Below are 20,275 nucleotides of genomic sequence, written 5' to 3' on the forward strand. Positions count from 1 at the left end.
GTCTTCAAAGCAGAGCTATTTTTTCTATTAAATTTCCAATTTTGTTGACCATTATTCTTTATTTTTCATTTTTTGTTGCCTATTTTTTGTCTGATGACCCTCATTTATGAAGTCTTTGCATAAATATGGGTTACTAAATTTTAACCTTGCTTTTACTTCCAATTGAAAAATAGCAATAAGCTAGATAGTTTATCCAAAATTGAAGTCATCCATTCTGATAAAATATATAATTAAAGAATTGCAAACTAAATTTCAAAAGTTTCATTTTTCAACAATGTATAAGTTGTTTCAATCGTAAACACTGAATAATTTAAATGTGTGGCTTATTCTGATCATGATTTCTAGACCTGCCGAAATAATGAATAATGAACGTTTTGTACAAATGTAAATTACCAATGTACTAACATCTGTATGGTTTCTGATTTTTGCAAAGTATATGTAAAATGTAAAATGTAAAATGTAAAATGTAAAATGTATTGTTAAGTTTTAATTTATAAAATGTGATGTATATGGTCTATTCTAAAAAAGCAATTGTGAAAAATAAAAATGTATAAAAATGTATATAAATGTATTTATTCAGTTTTGATTTTTTATCTCTTTATAGGTGTGTGAGTGTGTGTATGTAAAATTTTTGTTAATATAATATATATTGTACATTTAGTAGAAGTTTTGCATTCCATAAACAAGTCAAACACAGAACACTAGCTCTACATCTCAGACTGAATAATAGTATCTAAAGGTAATCTTATAAAAAGGTAAAAAGAAAACCTATTTTCAGTTCTTGTCATAAAATAGTTACTATTGTGGAACACTAAAAGATCTAAATATTTCTTTTCTGGCTCTACTATTTAGTTTTAATAGAATACGCCACAATATTTTTTTTTCTTTTCAATCTCTTATTTCCGTAAAGGCAAAAGTTTGCTCAACTTTTTCTTTTCATGATACTATTGTTTTTTGGACCAATAAAAAATAAATCCAACTCAAAATTCTATTCAAACGTAAATAAAATATAAATACTGAGTTACAGTAAATGGGCTTTCAAAAAAAATTAATGCCTTTACAAAGAATTGCAGGAAAATTAAAAAAACAAATTGAACCAGATGCTCCGCAGGGCGTAGCTTTATACGACCGCAGAGGTTGAACCCTGAACGGTTGGGGCAAGTATGGACACAACATTCAAGCTGGATTCCGCTCTAAATTTGGATTGTGATTAAATAGTTGACACAGCATAGGTTTCTGACACAGAATGAATGTATTCAAATGAACTTAATTTTTTTGTTTTCTCTTAGAGCAATTCACTATGCTGTTGAATATTAATCCTCTCAAAAAAATGTTTGAAGAAATTTTCTTTTTATTTATGAAATTTCAAATGAGAAAAATTTAACCCAATTTTTTATTCACATCCCCCTTTCCCTTATTCCATAACTAATTTCAATTAAAATATTCTAATGGAGTTTGCAACAATTACTACTCATTTAAATACATGATGTAAAAAAACTGCTTGTTATCACTGAATGGTAAAGATTATTTAAATTTATCAGTTGGTAGTAAAAAGTGAATATACATTGTATATTGTATATAACAAAGATTTAAGTTGATTCTGGACAAAGAAAGATAACTCCAAATAAAAAAAATTCTTACAACTAGATATTTCTTGCTTACTATACTGGACAAAGAAAGATAACTCTTAATTAAAAAAAAATTTGCTATTTCACAATATTGTGAAATTAGATCTTTCTTGCCATTGCACAATACTGTGCAATTGAAAGGACTTGCTACTGCACAATACTTAATATAATAATTTTAGATCCTGATTTGGACCAACTTGAAAACTGGGCCCATAATCAAAAATCTAAGTACATGTTTAGATTCAGCATATCAAAGAGGCCCAAGAATTTAATTTTTGTTAAAATCAAACTTAGTTTAATTTTGGACCCTTTGCACTTTAATTTAGACCAATTTTAAAACTGGACCAAAAATTAAGAATCTACATACACAGTTAGATTTGGCATATCAAAGAACCCCAATTATTCAATTTTTGATGAAATCAAACAATGTTTAATTTTGGACCCCGATTTGGGCCAACTTGAAAACTGGGCCAATAATCAAAAATCTAAGTACATTTTTAGATTCAGCATATCAAAGAACACCAAGGTTTCAATTTTTGTTAAAATCAAACTAAGTTTAATTTTGGACCCTTTGGACCTTAATGTAGACCAATTTGAAAACGGGACAAAAATTAAGAATCTACATACACAATTAGATTCGGCATATTAAAGAACCCCAATTATTCAATTTTGATGAAATCAAACAAAGTTTAATTTTGGACCATTTGGGCCCCTTTTTCCTTAACTGTTGGGACCAAAACTTCCAAAATCAATACCAACCTTCCTTTTATAGTCATAAACCTTGTGTTTAAATTTCATAGATTTCTATTTACTTATACTAACGCTATGGTGCAAAAACCAAGAAAAATGCTTATTTGGGTCCCTTTTTGGCCCCTAATTCCTAAACTGTTGGGACAGAAACTCCCAAAATCAATCCCAACCTTTATTTTGTGGTTATAAACCTTGTGTCAAAATTTCATAGATTTCTATTAACTTAAACTAAAGTTATAGTGCGAAAACCAAGAAAATGCTTATTTGGGCCCTTTTTGGCCCCTAATTCCTAAAATGTTGGGACCAAAACTCCCAAAATCAATACCAGCCTTCCTTTTATGGTCATAAAATTTCATAGATTTCTATTCACTTTTACTAAAGTTAGAGTGCGAAAACTAAAAGTATTCGGACGACGACAACGCCAACGTGATAGCAATATACGACGAAATTTTTTTCAAAATTTGCGGTCGTATAAAAATTAAAATTAAAAAAATATAACAGTTTTGATATGACAGAAATTATGCAGAGAAAATAATCAGTCTGATGTATACAGCTTACAATAACATATCCCATTCCTCGTGTCATGCTTAACATAGGTGTAAATCCATTCCGTTCCTTAACTCAGGACAATGGACATTTGTTTATAAATATTTCTACATGTAAGAAAGGTAAAAGACAGAAATATTAAGACAGATCTAAAGGTATAATCTAATGTAATGCTTGAACAGAGTTATCCAAAATTTTAATGCAACAGAATTTCATTATGCTTCTTTATTCCTCTATACTTATCAATGTTAAATATTTTTAATTCAACAATATTTCACAATCAGATCATAAAAAATTCTCAATCACAAGAAAAATTTCAAAATTTAAGTCTGTATGTCTGATCACCACGCAAGTGTAAAAAAAAAGATACAAGAAAATTAAAAAAAATATAAATATTTCCAAAAATAAATGAAGTTTGATTGGAATACATTTCATTTTTTAAGATCTTAGTTGGCTTATGAACATGAAAATTAAAGGACCTCACTTATAAAATAAAGAACAAAGTTTTCTTCATGATCAAAGTTACCATGAGATAAAAATATCTATTAAAATAATTCTGTTGCATAAAAATGTGATTTAACTGCTGAAATTTTGAGTCAATCAATTCAATATTTTACAGTCACAAATTTCTGATTGTCCAACAAGAAAGATGTGCAAAAATATAAACTCTGCTTCAATATCTGTTTTCTATGACAACACATGAAAATGCATAACTGAAATTTTAGTAGAGTCTTGATTAGTATGAATATAAATGGAGGAATTACTCAAAATATTCTTGATTGCTATTTCTTCTTGTTTTTAGATATAAGAAGATGTGGTATGAGTGCCAATTAGAGAACTCTCCATCCAAGTCACATTTGTAAAAGTGAACCATTATAGAGATCAAAGCCTTCAACACAGAGCATTGGCTTTCACCATGTGTTAATTTACAGAATCTGGCCTATAGTTTAAATTGTATAATTCATTAAGAGTTTAACAATACTTAGGTGATTAAGAATTTTCAAAATCTTTAGAGCTTGGTTTAACTTTTATTTGACATCATTGGTTGAACTTTAAATAACAAAGAAGTTGTAGTATAACTGGCAACAAGATATTTCTTTACCAGAGACCAAATGATGGAGAAATTAGCAACCAGAGTTTACTGTAGGGCCTCCAAAGTCATGATAAATGTAAGGTTGATGTTGTGTATAGGGTTATCACAAAATACGTCCTATTAAAGTTTTCAGGGCGGTTAAAAGTTTTAAAACAATTTAAAATGGTTTTTTTTTGCTGCTTCTCACACAAATATTGTACATGAAACTACTGGTCTAACTATGCAGAAGAATGCTAATAATTGTATGTGTGTATGAAAATGTATAATGGTGGTTGATATGAAAGTTTTCAAAGCAGAAAATAAAACTAAAAAGACAGAATACTAAAAAGAAGTTATATCTGGAATAAAGCTGACGAAATTATTTTATGTCAACAATCAAGAACATTCTGAATAATTCCTGTAACCATGGTTACCTACACGAGTTATACTGTTATGCTGAAAGAAAGATGGCCACCATGATAACTAATATTTATATATTGAGCCACACAGTATTACGGTTTTACAGCATCTTCAGCCTTTGTCATACATTACACTATTTTATAATATTCTTATATATAGACAACGAAAATCCTAATCTTTTTAAAATATCTGCATATATCATATATATCAAGTAAAATATGTCTTAAACATGGCAAAGGAAACCTACATATTTCAAAAGAAAAAAAATAATTAAAAAAAAAACCAAGAAATTCAATTGTATAAATCAGATTCAAATAATAAAAAAAACATTTTAGGTTTCTTTTCTGAAAAATAGATCTTTTTCGACAATTCAAAAATTTCAATTTTATTGATCGAATTCTATTTTTGTACATGTAATTGCAAAATTATTTGGTCAAATTTTTTTATATAGCCTTACAGTTCTTAAACTACCATTTCTTTGGATGGTTGGTAAAAAATTTCTAGTTTCTGTCTCCAGAAATTAAAGAATTTTAACATTATTGGAAAAAATCAGAGTTATCTCCCATATTTCATTATAAAATGCCAAAAGGAGGCTTGTTATGTTTTTTGGGTTACAAACCTGTTGAATGATCTTTTGTTGTTTCTCATTTTCTTCCTTTAAGTCTTTCACTTGTTTCTTTAATGTTACTTCTTTCTTCTTTGAATCTTTTTCTGTTTTCTGTAACTGGTTTTCAAGGAGTCTGTGAATTATATATTGAAAAGAAGTTAAGACATTATTCTATTTTCCTTATTGATACACAATAAGTATTTAGAAAACAGAAGGTGAAGGTCAATATGTATTTAGAAAAAAAAAGGTGAAGGTCAATATGTATTTTGAAAACAAAAGGTGAAGGTCAAATACTTCCTCAAGCCCATTGTGATGGCATTGCAATGGAATATCTTATTTTCATCACATATATATACATTGGTTATATAGTTTTCTTGTATTTTGTTGGCATTTGTATACCATTAATTATAAAGAAAAAAAACTATGAAATTAGATCCCCCGCATAAAAACTTAAATCTCAAATAATTTTCAAACTTTCGTCACTTTTGACTTACTCCTCGCAAATCTCACACATTAAATCATATGGAGCTTCATCTGGACACATTGTACTTTTGTTTGCTGTGATAATTCTCTCAATACGTAAACGTCCCAAACAATCTGGACACCCACAAATGGAGCCATCATCCCAGTCTATAGTGTTGTCATGGTGACAATTTGTATACTGACAATCTTCAAAACTTTCTTCTGGACTTGGAACTTCTATATTTTCAACCTCCAACAAATCTTCAAATTGAGATTCAAGATGGCCATCATGGCTGAACACTTTGTCTGTTAAATTGAAATCTGATGACATAGTTTCTCCAAAACCTGATTCAGGCTGTGAATATCTCATACTAGAGCAATGTTCACCATGTTCATGTTCAGAACTTGTGCTATGTACATCTTGTTCATTATCAGAACATGTCAAGTAAGCACCATCCTCAACAGACATGTCGTCTGCAGAGTGATCTAAGTCAGGGAAATGTTTTCTGTTATGAAAATCAACATCACTCAGATGTTTGTCATATAAATCTTCTGCTGAGTGTTTATGAGATTGATTTTTGGATGATAGTTGTTGACTATGACAATGGCAATTATTTTCATGAACACAATCGGTCTGATCATCATGTGATTTGGTTTGGTGAACACATTTATCACATGATTGGTCACATGGTACATTTTGACTGTCTGGCAAGTTACACATATTGCATTTAGAATCACTTAATACTTTCAGATTGTCACTTATTTCTGTATGGCACGATTCATTAGGCTTTTCTTCTTCGAAATCTAGTTCCTCTGAATTAATATGCAACTTTGATAATGAATTTGTAACAGGTTTATCTATCATGTCTGTAGCAATGCCATTATCATGATTTGAATCATTTTTATGATTATCAGCAGACTGATGATCATGATAACTGTGATTAGCTTCATGCCAATCATGATTAGTTTGTTCATGCTCTACTTTACTTTCATTCTCCTTTTCAAATAAAGAATCATGGTTATCAGTTTTATCACAATCAATATGATTGTCATCACATTTTGTATGAGGATAATCATGAAATTGATTAGAAGGATTGACACTCTCTTGACATGATTCATTAATTGTTTCAAGTTTGTAATTGCCTGAATTTGAAGTCTGATTGTCTTTAACGGATAAATGATTTAAGTAATCACTAATATCATGATTACCATTATCAGTAAACAAAGCTTGGACAACTTCACAGTTTTTATGACAAACATGATGTTTAACTGATGTTTTCTGTTCATTTTCACACTGACAAACATCTTCAAGTTGTGGACCTTCAATTATAACATGTGCTTCATCCTCATCTTGTTCATTAATCACATGATCATGATGAAAATTTAAATCAACAGTTTCATGAGAGTCAAGTTCACAAATCTCTGTCATATTTTGTTCAATACTTTCCCATAATTTTTGTTCAAATTTATCATTTGACTTTTCAGCACTAAATCCCATTTCCTTACCATCTCCTTGAAATAATTCGGAAAATATTTTCTCATTATTATTTTCCACAACTTCTATCTCATTAATAGTGTACAGATTTTTGTTAAAAACCCTCCCACTAGTAAAACTATAATTTTCCAAGGCTCCTGTATTGCTTTCATCAGTCACATCATTGTTTATAATCTCTTGAACTTTTTCACTATTTACATCGCTAGAACAAACTTTAACCTGACCACAATCATCAGTATTTTCCTCCTCATCAATATCCCACGTTTCAATATCATCTATACTTTTTACATTTTCCCTTTTTTCAAAAGCTGTAATTTCATTTTTAGAAATATTGCTCCCATTTTCATTGTATATTCCTAATAAATTATCCAAAGGCTCCTTGCACGTGTAAACTTCATCCCCACTTAGATTTTCATCAGACATAAGTTGCTCACATTGCAAGTTTACATCACAAGTAATTTCAACATCGCCTTTGTTATTCTCATGAGTATCAATACATGTACTTTCACTATTTAATATATAATGGTCATTAGTTTTGTCACTTTCCTCATCTTTTACTGTGTAATTATCCGAACTTTGAACTGTCAAATATTCAAACTCTTGATCTATAATTTTTAATTCATCACGGTCATTAATATAAGAAGATGTACCACTTCCATCATGTTCATGGTCCGTTACATCAGCAGCCAAGTTATCAATGCCTTTAATCTGAGGTTCTTTTTCGGCTAACAATGAATCATTTTCATTTGTGTCTATATTTTCAGATAATGTGCCATTATCCATTGCTAAAACACTGGACATCTCACTTGCCACATCATCACCTTGACTTAAATCACTGTATATTTTGGTTTCTGCATTATGAAAACTATCATGCTCCCCAATTAGTAAATTACTATCACTTTTGTCTGTGTTAGTAATACTATCATTTTTATTTTCTACATCAATATCACATTTTGGTTGTTCAAAACAAACGTCTACAGGTCTAGCAATTTCAGATATATTTGCAGCCATGTTATCAATCCCTTTATGTTCTGATTCTGATTCAGATCTAGAAGTTATTAGTGAATCACTGTCAGCAATGTCAACTGTTTGAGAGAATTCATCACTTCCTGTACTGATACTGAATTTGACATTCTCTTCACTCATAATCTGGTTCTTCCCATCCTCAACAGGATAACAGTCACCTTCAAGACTAATATTACATTTTTCATCCTGGTCCCTTGTTATCTGGTTCTCTCCATCCTCATCAGTGCTACTGTCACTCTCATTTGCACTATTGCATTTTACATTGTCACTAACAATCTGGTCACCAGGGTTACTAGTTATATCACTGTAGGAACTCTCACAAGTTTCTGATGTCACATGACTTTCGTTCAAACCTGAATCACAAGATTCAACAAGTGTACTATCACTTAATTCTGACTTCGACTCTGTTTGATTATGTGACACAATATCTTTCAATTTCAATACTTTGGCAGTAAGATCATGTGATTCAAATTCTGCCTCATTTTGATCTAAGAGAACATGTGACACCCTGGTTTTCACCGAATCGTCAAAAGTCCAATATCCACTTGTTTCATTCATTAAATCTAAATATTGGACAGACACAGCGTTTGGATTGTCAATCAAAGATACTGATTTGTTATTGTTCCACAGAGAACTATTTCTTGTGGAGTAATTTGAGGTGAGTGATTTGTCATCCTCATCGTCTGATTGGTTGTCACCAGTTGATGCTGCAGCCCCCATTGTTGAACTTTGACCAGGCTGATCAACCTCTGTTCCACCTTTAATTAAAAGAAAAAGTCTTAGATTAGTAATTATCAAAACAATTTTCCAAATATTTCTAAAAATAAATAGACTATTAAGTTGTTGTCGCAATAATTATTCTCTACTTATAAACTTTCTATGGCAGGAAGTCTTCCTTGTAATCTTGTTGAACATGCATTGTCTGCTTGTAGAACAAGATAATGGTATGTAACTTTCAACAAAATCCCTTTCTTAAATCATAAATATGAACTCATGAAGCTCTTGGGCATATGAATTGAGACAACAACCTAACAACATCTAAACTCAACAGACAACTTATGATCAACATACAGTCTCAACTCTACAATTCATTTTTACTAAATTTTACAGTCCTGTGCCTGTTCAGAGTCCACAGTCTGAATTCATTAAGTTGTTGTATGATTGCCAATGAGACAACTCTCTGTCAAAGACAAAATGATATATTCACAAAAGTTTTTAAAGTAACTATTTGAAGCAAAATACAATTTACAAATGTACATAAAATTTAACAACATGTCTTACTTTAAAATTCCATCCATTTGTTTTAGATTTGTAGGAACAAGGGTTACATTCCATCAAATTGTTAAAGTGTTACATAGTCAAAGGTGGAAGCTTTTATTTATAAAATGTTGATAGATGTACGAAAACAACTGATTGTGACACAATAAATTCTATGTCTTGTATTTATAAAAAGTTATTGTCAAATCATTCTGTCTCCATTATTCAGAAACAACTGTGTCAAGGTCGCATATTAAAAATAAAATCTACATGATTTTTGTGTTTATGGTATTATGTTTAAATAGTCAATTACATTATTTTAAAACTTAGAACACTACATTGTGCTATAAAATATTCAAATTTTACACATTAAAGACCCCTTATGAAATCTCAAAATTAAAACACTGTGATGATGTGGCATGGTGTTTTTAAATCTACAAAATAATTTATAATGAATGACCAATTAAGGTATACCTAAATTTAAATCTCAAATATTTTTTTAAAATTCATCAAGATATACAGATTTTATTGAAGCTGTTTTTTTTTAAACAAAGAAAACAAAATTACAGAAGATACAAAATAAATTACACACCTGCTAGCTTTGTCCTTAAATTACCAACTTCAAAAAAGTAATATTTAATAACACATAGATAATAATGTTGACTAACTGTAACTTATAGACCTTATAATATCCCAGTATTGGTGAACTTATCTAACAATTGACATTTTGGTTTAGAGATTAGCTGACACTTTAATTTAGAGATTAATTTGATATCAAAACAGAATTCCTTTCTCTACAAAAATGTTTGGTTTAGAGATTAAAAAGTGTAGAAATCCTCAACTTGATATTTTCTTTCTTTCTTGTTAAAACAAACTTTGCCTTTGATTTAAGATTTCAATACAGCTCAAGTTTATATCTTATAAAACCTTTTTTGTGGGTTTAGATGAACAAGATTTAAGAAATATGCTCAAAGACTGTTTAACCCTGAGATCAGGACTTCTTTTATAATCTTCGAGTTTTTGGTCCTTCTAAGTTTTGTATTTATTTGGATAAGGATTTCTTGAATTTGTTTGATGTAACTGTATGAGAGTTTTAAATTATTTTTAATTCATATTAAAATAAAATAAAATATTGTTTGTTTCCACAATCCCGACCGACCGACCCTGCAAAATTGGTGCTACTCATAAAATTTTTATTGTCAAAACTAGGTAAAATATTATTTCATATATTTTGGATTTTCAGGCTTGCAGGATCGTCTGATAAATTTCAAGCTTTTTGGGAAAATATTTTTTTTTCCCTACCTACCTACCTGCACCTGGCTTGGCAGGGTCAGGATTGTGGAAACAAATCAATATTTCAATTTAGGCTTGATCATAAACCACAGCAAGGTTTAAATCACTAAAATTCAAATATCAAATGACATGTAAAATTGAAAGTTTTGGTTATCAAAATTATGAAACATTTCAAATGTTGGTGTTATTATCAGTATAAAATATTCTGTATTTATAAGATCATGCAGTTTGAAAAAGTTTTGTAAACTTTTTTAATACAATGAAACAATTAAAAGTTTCATACACCTTTTGTAGGGGGGGGGGGGGGGGGGGGGGGTAAATCAATCATGTCATGTGATAATTAATAAATCAAAAATTAATTATGATTTTAATTTCTATTTTGATATACTGCAAATTCAGAAGTTATTGCGGCCATTAATTATTGCGATTTTGTCATTTTAGACTTAAATGCTATTTTAATTTTTACAATTTTGGGAAAAATCCTGTTAGATTCATTTAAAATATTTCAAATAAAATGCGAGTTTAAATTATTGCGTTTACAACTCAGTCACATTTGTTGCAATAATAAAAACCTTACATTAATTTCTGAATTTATAGTATTGTAACTTACAGAACTTGTCCTATTGCATAAATTCCCAAAATCAAGTTCTTTCAGAATTTATGAGGTCAAAACCTCATCAGAACTTTTTTTCAATGTACAACTAAAACCATAACTTGTAAAATTATATATTTATTATTGCCTGGGAAAAGTTTTCTTCAATATTTTTCTGACAGTTTTTTTCTTTAAAGATATAATAAAAGATTGTGTAAATGTGAAAAAAAACACTTGTATTACAAGATGACCACCTGGTGTCATTCAGGACAATTGACCTGTCACATAAAAATATTGTTTTTTCAGCGACAATATTCTTGTACTCAAAACAAATAAAAGAGAACATAGTTGTGCAATGTTGTTGAAGAAAAAAAGATTTACATTTCTGATAACTCAGAAAATGTTATTCACATCAGAGATAGAAATAAAGCCATAAATGTCTAAATCATATGTTAGCCTTGACACAACAAATACAATCTTGGTTTATATAAGTCTAAATGTTCTCCCAAAAGGGACATTATTATCTCTTATTGGGGAATCTTTTTAAAATTTTGTTTCTTTCAAATATTTTACTTAATTATATTACTAATTTGTTCACTCTATAAATACTTTTGAACACCAGTATTTTGTTTTGAATAAAAAGATATCAAACATTGTTAAGATAACTAGATATCATTGAGATGGAAGCCATCTCTGTGGGCCCCGCTGTCAATAACGTTGGGTAAATAAATATAGTGTGAATCAAAATTGTAAGCGATGGACAGGCCAACAGATAGACAGACCTTTGACCTAGGAAGTTGTACATACATCATGACACACCCTCTGGTTTTGGTTAAAATGGATGTCAAGTATAATATTTGAAATCAAAACGGTTCCCAAGATATAGAGCGGACACAATCTTCAACTCAGGACACAGGGTTGTCAACTAAAACCCAAGTTTTTTTTACCTTGACCTTTGACCTAGGAAGTTGTACATACATCATGACACGCCATCTGATGGTGGTTAAAATGGATGTCAAGTATAAACTTTGAAATCATAAAGGTTATCCAGATATGGAGTGGACACGATCTTTACCACAGGACACAGGGTTGTCAACTGAAACCAAAGTTTTTGACCTTAACCTTTGACCTAGGCAGTTGTACATACATCATGACACACCCTCTGGTGTTGGTTAATAAACATGTTAAGCATTAAGTATAAAATCAGAACGGTTATCTAGATATGTAGCGGACATGATCTTCATCACAGGACACAGGGTTGTCAACTGAAACCAAAGTTTTTTTACCTTGACCTTTGACCTAGAAAGTTGTACATACATCATGACACGCCCTCTGGTGGTGGTTAATAAACATGTAAAGTATAAAGTATTAAATCATAACGGTTTTCTAGATATGGAGCGGACACAAAGTTAAAGTGTTACGGACGGACAGACGGACAGACAGACGGATGGATGGACAGACTGATCACTATAGGGCGACCCGACTTTTAGTCGGGGCACTAATTAGCAAAAGCTAAACTTAACAGACTTATCATACTTATGTAAGTGTTTTATATTTTGTACTGAGGACAAAAATAAGATTTTGTTTTCTTGTCTAAAACCTATAACTTATGGTGTTGGACCAAAGAAAAAAAAAGTTTTGCTAAGGGTGGCTCTTTTCTATACAGAAAATATTCAGCATGTCAAAATATTAAAGATCTCAAAAAATTACCTTTTCCAACAATTATCCAGTAAGCTTAAATGTAGATAGTTATAAAAAAAATATTTAACTTACAATCTGAACTGTTACCAGTATGTTTTTGACATATCTCATGTCCTTTTAAAATGTAATGGTAATTTAATAGTAATTTTATTTCACATACATGGTGTATTTTGTTCTCATTTATGAAATGACATTTCTTCTTCCCAATCAATGTCAAAAGTCACAACTCAAACAATTCAGTAAATTTATTAACTAAGAATTTATATTAGAATCATGACATTTTTATGTAAGCTCAGTAAATTAATCAAATATATCTGACTATTTTATATCCTTGAAAAGATACTTTATTTATTGACTCAAATTAACTCGATTTAAATCAGGTGGGTCTTAAAATTTGAAATCTATTTACTTTTCGGAAAGTTACAGCTTTGTATCTTTATCAAATAATTTGTTACATATAGCATGTTAACATAGCCAAGGAGGATTTGCTTAAAGTTTAGACTGTAAGATGTCTTAATTGTTAGAATTGGAGGTCTTCTTTTTATACTTCGCTAGTTAAAAATTTAAAATGAGCGTCAATTTATTTCTATTTTTCAATAAACTTGAGAACAACTACTGTGGATTCATTAGTATTCATTGGATACCAATTTTTGTGGTTTTAGTGGGTAACAGTTGAACCACGAATTAAAATGTTCAACGAATTACACATTTTCTATAGGATATGTATGCAGTGATTTACTAAAACCACGAAATCAAATACCCACGAAAATGCAAGTTTTCTTCAATCCACAAAAATTGATACCCACGAAAAAAAATGAATCCACAGTACATATATATACACTGACTCAGACGTACTTATGAATATAATTATTTTCTGTGACTGTATCTTACATTAATATGTAGGATCCTTTACTATAGATAATTTAGCTGATCTGTAACAATAACATCTTCATGCCTTATATATCATGTACTGTAGTACGCCGCTAGATTAAAACTGACGTGGAAAGGTAACATATGGCCACCGAAAGCTCTTTTTTTGAGAGCCCAGGTGGTCGTGTGGTCTAGCGGGACGGCTGCAGTGCAGGCGATTTGGTGTCACGATATCACAGTAGCATGGGTTCGAATCCCGGCGAGGGAAGAACCAAAAATTTGCGAAAGCAAATTTACAGATCTTACATTGTTGGGTTGATGTTTAGACGAGTTATATATATATATATATATATGGAAGCTTATCATAGCTAATTGGATCTGAAATCACTGTCCCCTTGATTAAACTTTACCACTTTCATTTTCAAAGTTACTAATTTCCAATAAGTCTATATTGCGACCGTAATTATATAATAAATAATTAATCAAGATCATTCTAAAAGAATTATTTAGAATTTAGAATATAGGCAGATTAATAAGACAGATCTTTTTAATATACCTTGAAGAAGGTACATTCAATTTTCCCTAATCTTTCAAACTTCAGCCCTCCCGTCAAACAATTTGAAATGTATTATGTAATATATCTACCCTGTGCCATCGACTCCATTGTCCCTGTTAACTATTCAATGTGAAAAATACTCCTATTTCCATTTTCGTTATTTAATACTATAATATTCGGTAATCGCAATGTGACGCCTTGAAAACATTTACAATGATTTATGACTACTGAATAATTTTATCTCTACTTTTAAAGTCTTTAACATGTTAAATGCACTTTCTATACATCAAGGAAGTCATTTTATTTCACATATATCTTGTCATGTAGGTGTATGGTCTTAAACTTTGACTGACAAACTTTTGTCAAAGAAATTTGTAAATACAACACAATAATGTTCAACATGGGTATTTAGTCATTTTACTTGGTTGCAAACTATCACTGAATTTCATCTCTCATCTTTAACGTCTTTAAAATGTAGAGGATGACTAAACAAGAATGTGTCCTCAGTACACGAATGCCCCACTCACACTATCATTTTCCATGTTCAATGGACCATGAAATTGGGTAAAAAATCTAATGTGGCAATAAAATTAGAAAGATCATACCATAGGAAACATGTGTAATAAATTTCAAGTTGATGTAACTTTAACTTCTTCAAAAACTACCTTGACCAAAAACTTTAACCTGATGTGAACGGACGAACAGACGCCCAGATGGAAGAACGAACGCACAGACAGACGAACGGAGGCACAAACCAGAAAACTTAATGCCCCTCTACTATCGTAGGTGGGGCATACAAATATAGAGTTCTGGATGTATAATAGAATTGTTGATTCTAGTATCAATTGTCAGTCGTCCAGAATATGCATGAAATATTTGCCACTGACCATTAAACAACCAATAATCAATTAATTAATCATTTGCAGGAAATTTTCACCAAAAAGGTGGACTACATTGTATAATGAACAGAGGAAATTAGGACTGCCATTGGAAATGAGGACATGTGGGCAATGTACAGAAACATAAATTATGTCATACCTAAGTCTGCTCTCTAAATGCACTTTCTATACAAGGAAGTCATTTTAGTTCACTTGTATGCATATATATCTTGTCATGCAGGTGTGTGGTCTTAAACTTTAACCGACTTTATAACTTGTGTTGTAGAAGAAATTTGTAAATACAACACAACAATGATTTGTAAAGTGCGTTTATTAATTTTACCTTATTGACAAACTTAGAGAATAGCTCTTTAGTCTTGTCCTTACAATTTCACAATAATGGTGGTAACTTTTGGTTGACACTGGAAAAGAAACGGAGGATGTAAAATTTTGCCATGCTACATGCCATATAGGATGCCCTCACAGAGTTTTTGTAAAAGGCGTTTTACATGCAAAGAGTAGCAATAACCCAAGATTACACCAGAAAGACATAATTCACATTTACAGTAATAGAAACTTATTTTGTATCAGTGTCAAAAATCGTAAACAAGAGGCAGAAAGATACCAAAGGGACACTATAAACACATATCAGTGGCGGGTCCAGAAATTTTCATGAAGACATAAGAGGTGGTCAGCTCCAGGCATGCTCCAGTAGACCCCTGTATAAAAATTTTCCCACAAAAGGAGGGGAGCACATTACCTCCCCCTTCCCCTAAATCTGCTCTGCATAAGGGAGACCTTAGGGACAAATATAATTATATGTATTACTGTGAATCCCATGAGAAATCTACAAAACCCATAACAAAAAATATAAATTGATCTATCACCTTCAAACTGTAAACAAAATTCCTATATAGACATCAAACAGGTTTTATATCTGTCAATCTGATCTTATCACCTCTTTCAACCCTAGGATCCTTCTAAGTGACAAAAAAACAAATTAACTCTACCTGTGGCCTGAGCTGTAATAATGTCCATTTCATGTACATTGCTATTCAACATCAAATAGTTGTAATTAACACTTATAATTTCTCAGGTGAGAGAAAATTCCCCCTCAAGGTAAATTTCAAATTTACTAGGTTAATTATTTGTAGCAGTTATGTAAATACTTTGTTCTTTATGATAAAGCTTTTAAATCTTCTTTTCAACAACTTTGTTAAGAAATGATCAACTTTGAGTGTCATTTAGGAAAAATTGGTTTTAAATTGTTAAATTGATATTTTAAAACGTTGATCTATAAATCTAGGATTTAGTTTTTATTATGCATAATCTTTTTCTAAATCCAAGATGATTTCATATTTTCAAGTATTATGTCAAAATCTTTAGAGAAAATAGATTTTAAATAGTTTGATATTTTGAAATGTTGATCTGTAAATCCTAGGATAAAGATATATATAATGTACATAAACATTTTCTAATCCAAAATAATTTGGTATCCCCAATTAGTGGGACTTGGAATTTGTCCTATTACATGTACACATGTGTGCAAAAGTAGACAAATAACCAAAAATTGAGCAAGAAAGAGAAGATCCCATTATGTATTTTTTTTCTAAGTCCTACTTTAGTTTAAATGCATCCCCTGTATTGACTGAACTTTGAGCTGTTAAACACAAATTTTTGTTAAAAAGAATAATGCTTCATCTAATAATGTTGGAAATATTAATAAATAAACTAAATCTATTGACCATGATGATGTTTGCTGTAAAATAACTTGAAACATCCAGTTTACAGATTAAATGTTTATATTAAAGAAGAACAACTAACGAAAAAAGGCATGACTTTCATTTGAACCGTATAATTATATCCATGCTTATTTCTTCAATATTACTCATTTCACCAAAATGTACATTAATACAAAATTATTGTCTTCAATTTTGTAATATTTTCTGTATAAATTTATAGTACTGAATAAATATACACCAGAAACAGAATTATTTCCCTTGAAATAAATATAATCAGTAGATTTCACCATATTCTTGTATTGTATAACAGTATCTAGTAGTCTCATAGACTAATTTATTAATATATAATCTAGGAAGTTGATTTTTTTTAATATATTCATCAATTCATCGACAATAAATACGTCAATTCAATTGTAAATAACCATTTATATGATTGTGTACTTTTCAAAAATTAAGGCAGCTCTTACTAAGATGAATATCCCCTCGACTTACCTGGTGGAAAGAGTTTATGGAAAAAACAACAGGTGCAGCTAGACATAATTATCTCCCTTAGTTCAGCAGCCTCAAGATAGTTATCTCCCTTAGTTCAGTAGCCTCAAGATAGTTATCTCAGCAGATTAAAGATGATAAAGAACCACAACCTATATATGAATTCCGCTGGACACATTTGTTACATTCTAAATCCTCATATTACAGGTAAATTCCAAAAACTAAAATTCCCAATTTATCAATTCTGATGACATTAATTGTTTGTCAAATTAAGAATAACATTAAAACATATGTCATATTTCCATATTATTAATATATTTATGTAACATAGTGCATTCCGCGGCACATGATAAAAATGTTATATTTTCCGAAACAATTAATCAAGATTTTTATAACAACATCTTGTGAAACCAAGTCATTGACTGACTAAGAATTCTAAAGATGACCTTAATCCCGTCAACATATCCATGATAATCTAATATTACGTAGGTTTCTCCACATGTGACCAGTACAATGGTCAGTCAAAAACTGGCCAGAGATGTCCTCTAACCGTGAGCCGAATTAATCTAGTCACAAGTACGTGTCAATTAATATTCATTTTACTGTTTCTCTCTTAATTTAGATTTATACTCCATCAAGTCAATAAATTACGATAACCTATTTCGTAACATTGTTTACATAAAAATACCAAACGAGCCATTCATTTAAAAGATGTTGTCTTTATAGGCAAACACTTAACTATCAAGTTTTGATGCTTTTAAAACACAAATAAAGCAAGACAGTTTTCTAACTTGCAAATTTTGTTGCTTTTCCGTCAGAAGAATAGCATTGTCATTTTCTCATAAATGTTGAAATGTTGGTGCACATTACGGTCAATAAAATATGCCAACACACAAGACTCTACCGGTATCCTAGTGAGCAATATCTTGCATTAAAAAAAATCCAACATTCTTCCATTTTACAAGTGTTTTCAAACAATAGGTACATATGCACTTTATACTACACTCTTTTTAACTCTGAAGACAACAAAATATGTGAAATATTTGTAAGACAAGTTTTTAAATTATTCCATTGTTATAAATCCATTCACATCATCAGTCATAAATAAAATCCAAATTTCTCCAAATTTACGATTTTTTTCACACACTAGTTCAAATGCACCTCATCTATCCAGTTGTCAATTTAACCTCTAAATAAAATCGGAAGACGAAAAAATATTTCAATTTTTTTTGAGAAAAGTTTAAAACTATTCCATTGTCAGCCAGATTTCACTACTATATCAAATGATAATCCAATAGGCTTAACCTTCCGAAGTATTTAACATGCAACAAAAACAAACACACCCTATCAGGTTCTCAAATATTTGTGATATAAATCGTAAAGCTATATTGTTGCAAAGTCAGTTTTCATAGTAACATTTAAATGTCACCCAAAATAATACACCCGACGTCCCCAATACAGGAAATATGATATTGTTCAAAGATAAGTTAACTGATAAAGACTGTCTTCATCTTATTCAGGTAGTTTTTGATCACGCTGGGTCATTTGTTACAAAGATTTTCACATTTAATACTATGTTCACACCGCATGGGTCACTTGTAACTAAACTTTTCACACTAACAGTGAATTGAGAATTGTCTTGGTTGACACAACAGTGAATAGAGATTGTCTTGAAGCTATGAACCAGAAATTAAAACTGCTTCTATCTTTGTCTGTTACATTCCTTTACAACTAATTTTTCCCATGTTCCCTTTCATGTACATATACGGCAAACAATACCATCATAAGAAACATTCAAACTGTGGCGTAAGAGTCAACAAGCATAAAGTACAAGTGGACAACACATGGTTTGAATAGAGACTAGAAACTGTCTTTTGTCTTTTAGTTATGATTCAGACATTACAATTGCTTCTTAGTTCTATCAGTTGTTTATGTTACATTCCTTTTATCAGTGATTTTTACCACCATTTTTTTCATAGATATAGGTAGATGAGGTATGAGTGCGAATGAGACAACTCTTCATCCAAGTCACAATTTGTAAAAGTAAACCATTATAGGTCAAAGAACGGTCCTTATAAACAGTATAATAGTTCCTAGAAATGAACATCTGCATTCATAAAGAGAAGATAACTATGTAATGACTATGTTAGGAACATTAACAATCCAGATAAAATCCACATCAAATTAACGTTTATTCACAGTGCATTCATAAACTGAAGATAAATATCTTCATTGAGTATGTAATGTCCATATAAGGAACATTAACAACTTGGATAAAGTCTAAAGTCCTCATCAACTGTATGTTTATTCACAGTGCATTCATAAACAGAAGAATCATAAATATCCTGATCGACTAAAATATAATAAGCATAAAAGTATGCAGGTGTATATTTTCATTTCTCTATTTTTTTCTTAGAAGAATGAACGCTAATGCTTAGAACTCATCAATCTTAACACATTGTTACAGTGCTAATTTATGTTGTTATTCAGTGTTCATGAATATTTAATAGTTTAATCAAATCCTACAAGAATATCACTGGCATTTCATGGCCAAAACACAAACAAAATCTTTTTAATAAGCCGCACACAGCTAGTTATTGTTGTCGGGTAAGAAATTTGTTTGATTATTTAACTCAATTTTTCTGTTTAACTTCATCAACATATATCACAATAAATTGGTAATATATATATCAAGCATTTCTCATAACATGATGGAATTTTCACAAAGTTCAACATCTTCAAATATCCGTCACTGTTTTGTAAATAAGTAAAAAATACAAAATCCTGTCTAGTTTTCGGTCAAATTTAGCAGTGAAATAGACAGAGAACATCAGAATGCAGCCAAATATCACTGTCACATCCAAAATCAACTTCTTATACACAAATGAAAA

General features: G+C 30.4%; 1 protein-coding gene across 12 annotated transcripts in view; it reads right to left on the bottom strand.

Moving 5' to 3' along the window:
- The window catches only part of LOC134718888 (unconventional myosin-Va-like), a 94,590-nt gene that overhangs the window by 13,711 nt on the left and 60,604 nt on the right, over window positions 1-20,275 (bottom strand). For 6 of the 12 annotated variants that reach the window (XR_010107463.1, XM_063581729.1, XM_063581731.1 and 3 more), the window contains 2 exons: window positions 5,036-5,156; window positions 4,435-4,452 (listed from right to left, as the gene is read on the bottom strand). Coding sequence is in view for 11 of the 12 variants with exons in the window: in XM_063581729.1 (XP_063437799.1) it covers window positions 4,435-4,452; window positions 5,036-5,156 (139 nt within the window). In the remaining variant the exon portion in view is untranslated. Of the gene's footprint in view, window positions 1-4,434; window positions 4,453-5,035; window positions 5,157-5,517; window positions 8,765-9,855; window positions 10,118-16,040; window positions 16,165-17,387; window positions 17,688-20,275 lie in introns of those variants that run through there. The other 6 variants (XM_063581732.1, XM_063581727.1, XM_063581733.1 and 3 more) reach the window with 5 other exon arrangements.

This window comes from Mytilus trossulus, chromosome 5 (genome assembly GCF_036588685.1).
Source record: "Mytilus trossulus isolate FHL-02 chromosome 5, PNRI_Mtr1.1.1.hap1, whole genome shotgun sequence".
Lineage (NCBI taxonomy): Eukaryota > Metazoa > Mollusca > Bivalvia > Mytilida > Mytilidae > Mytilus > Mytilus trossulus.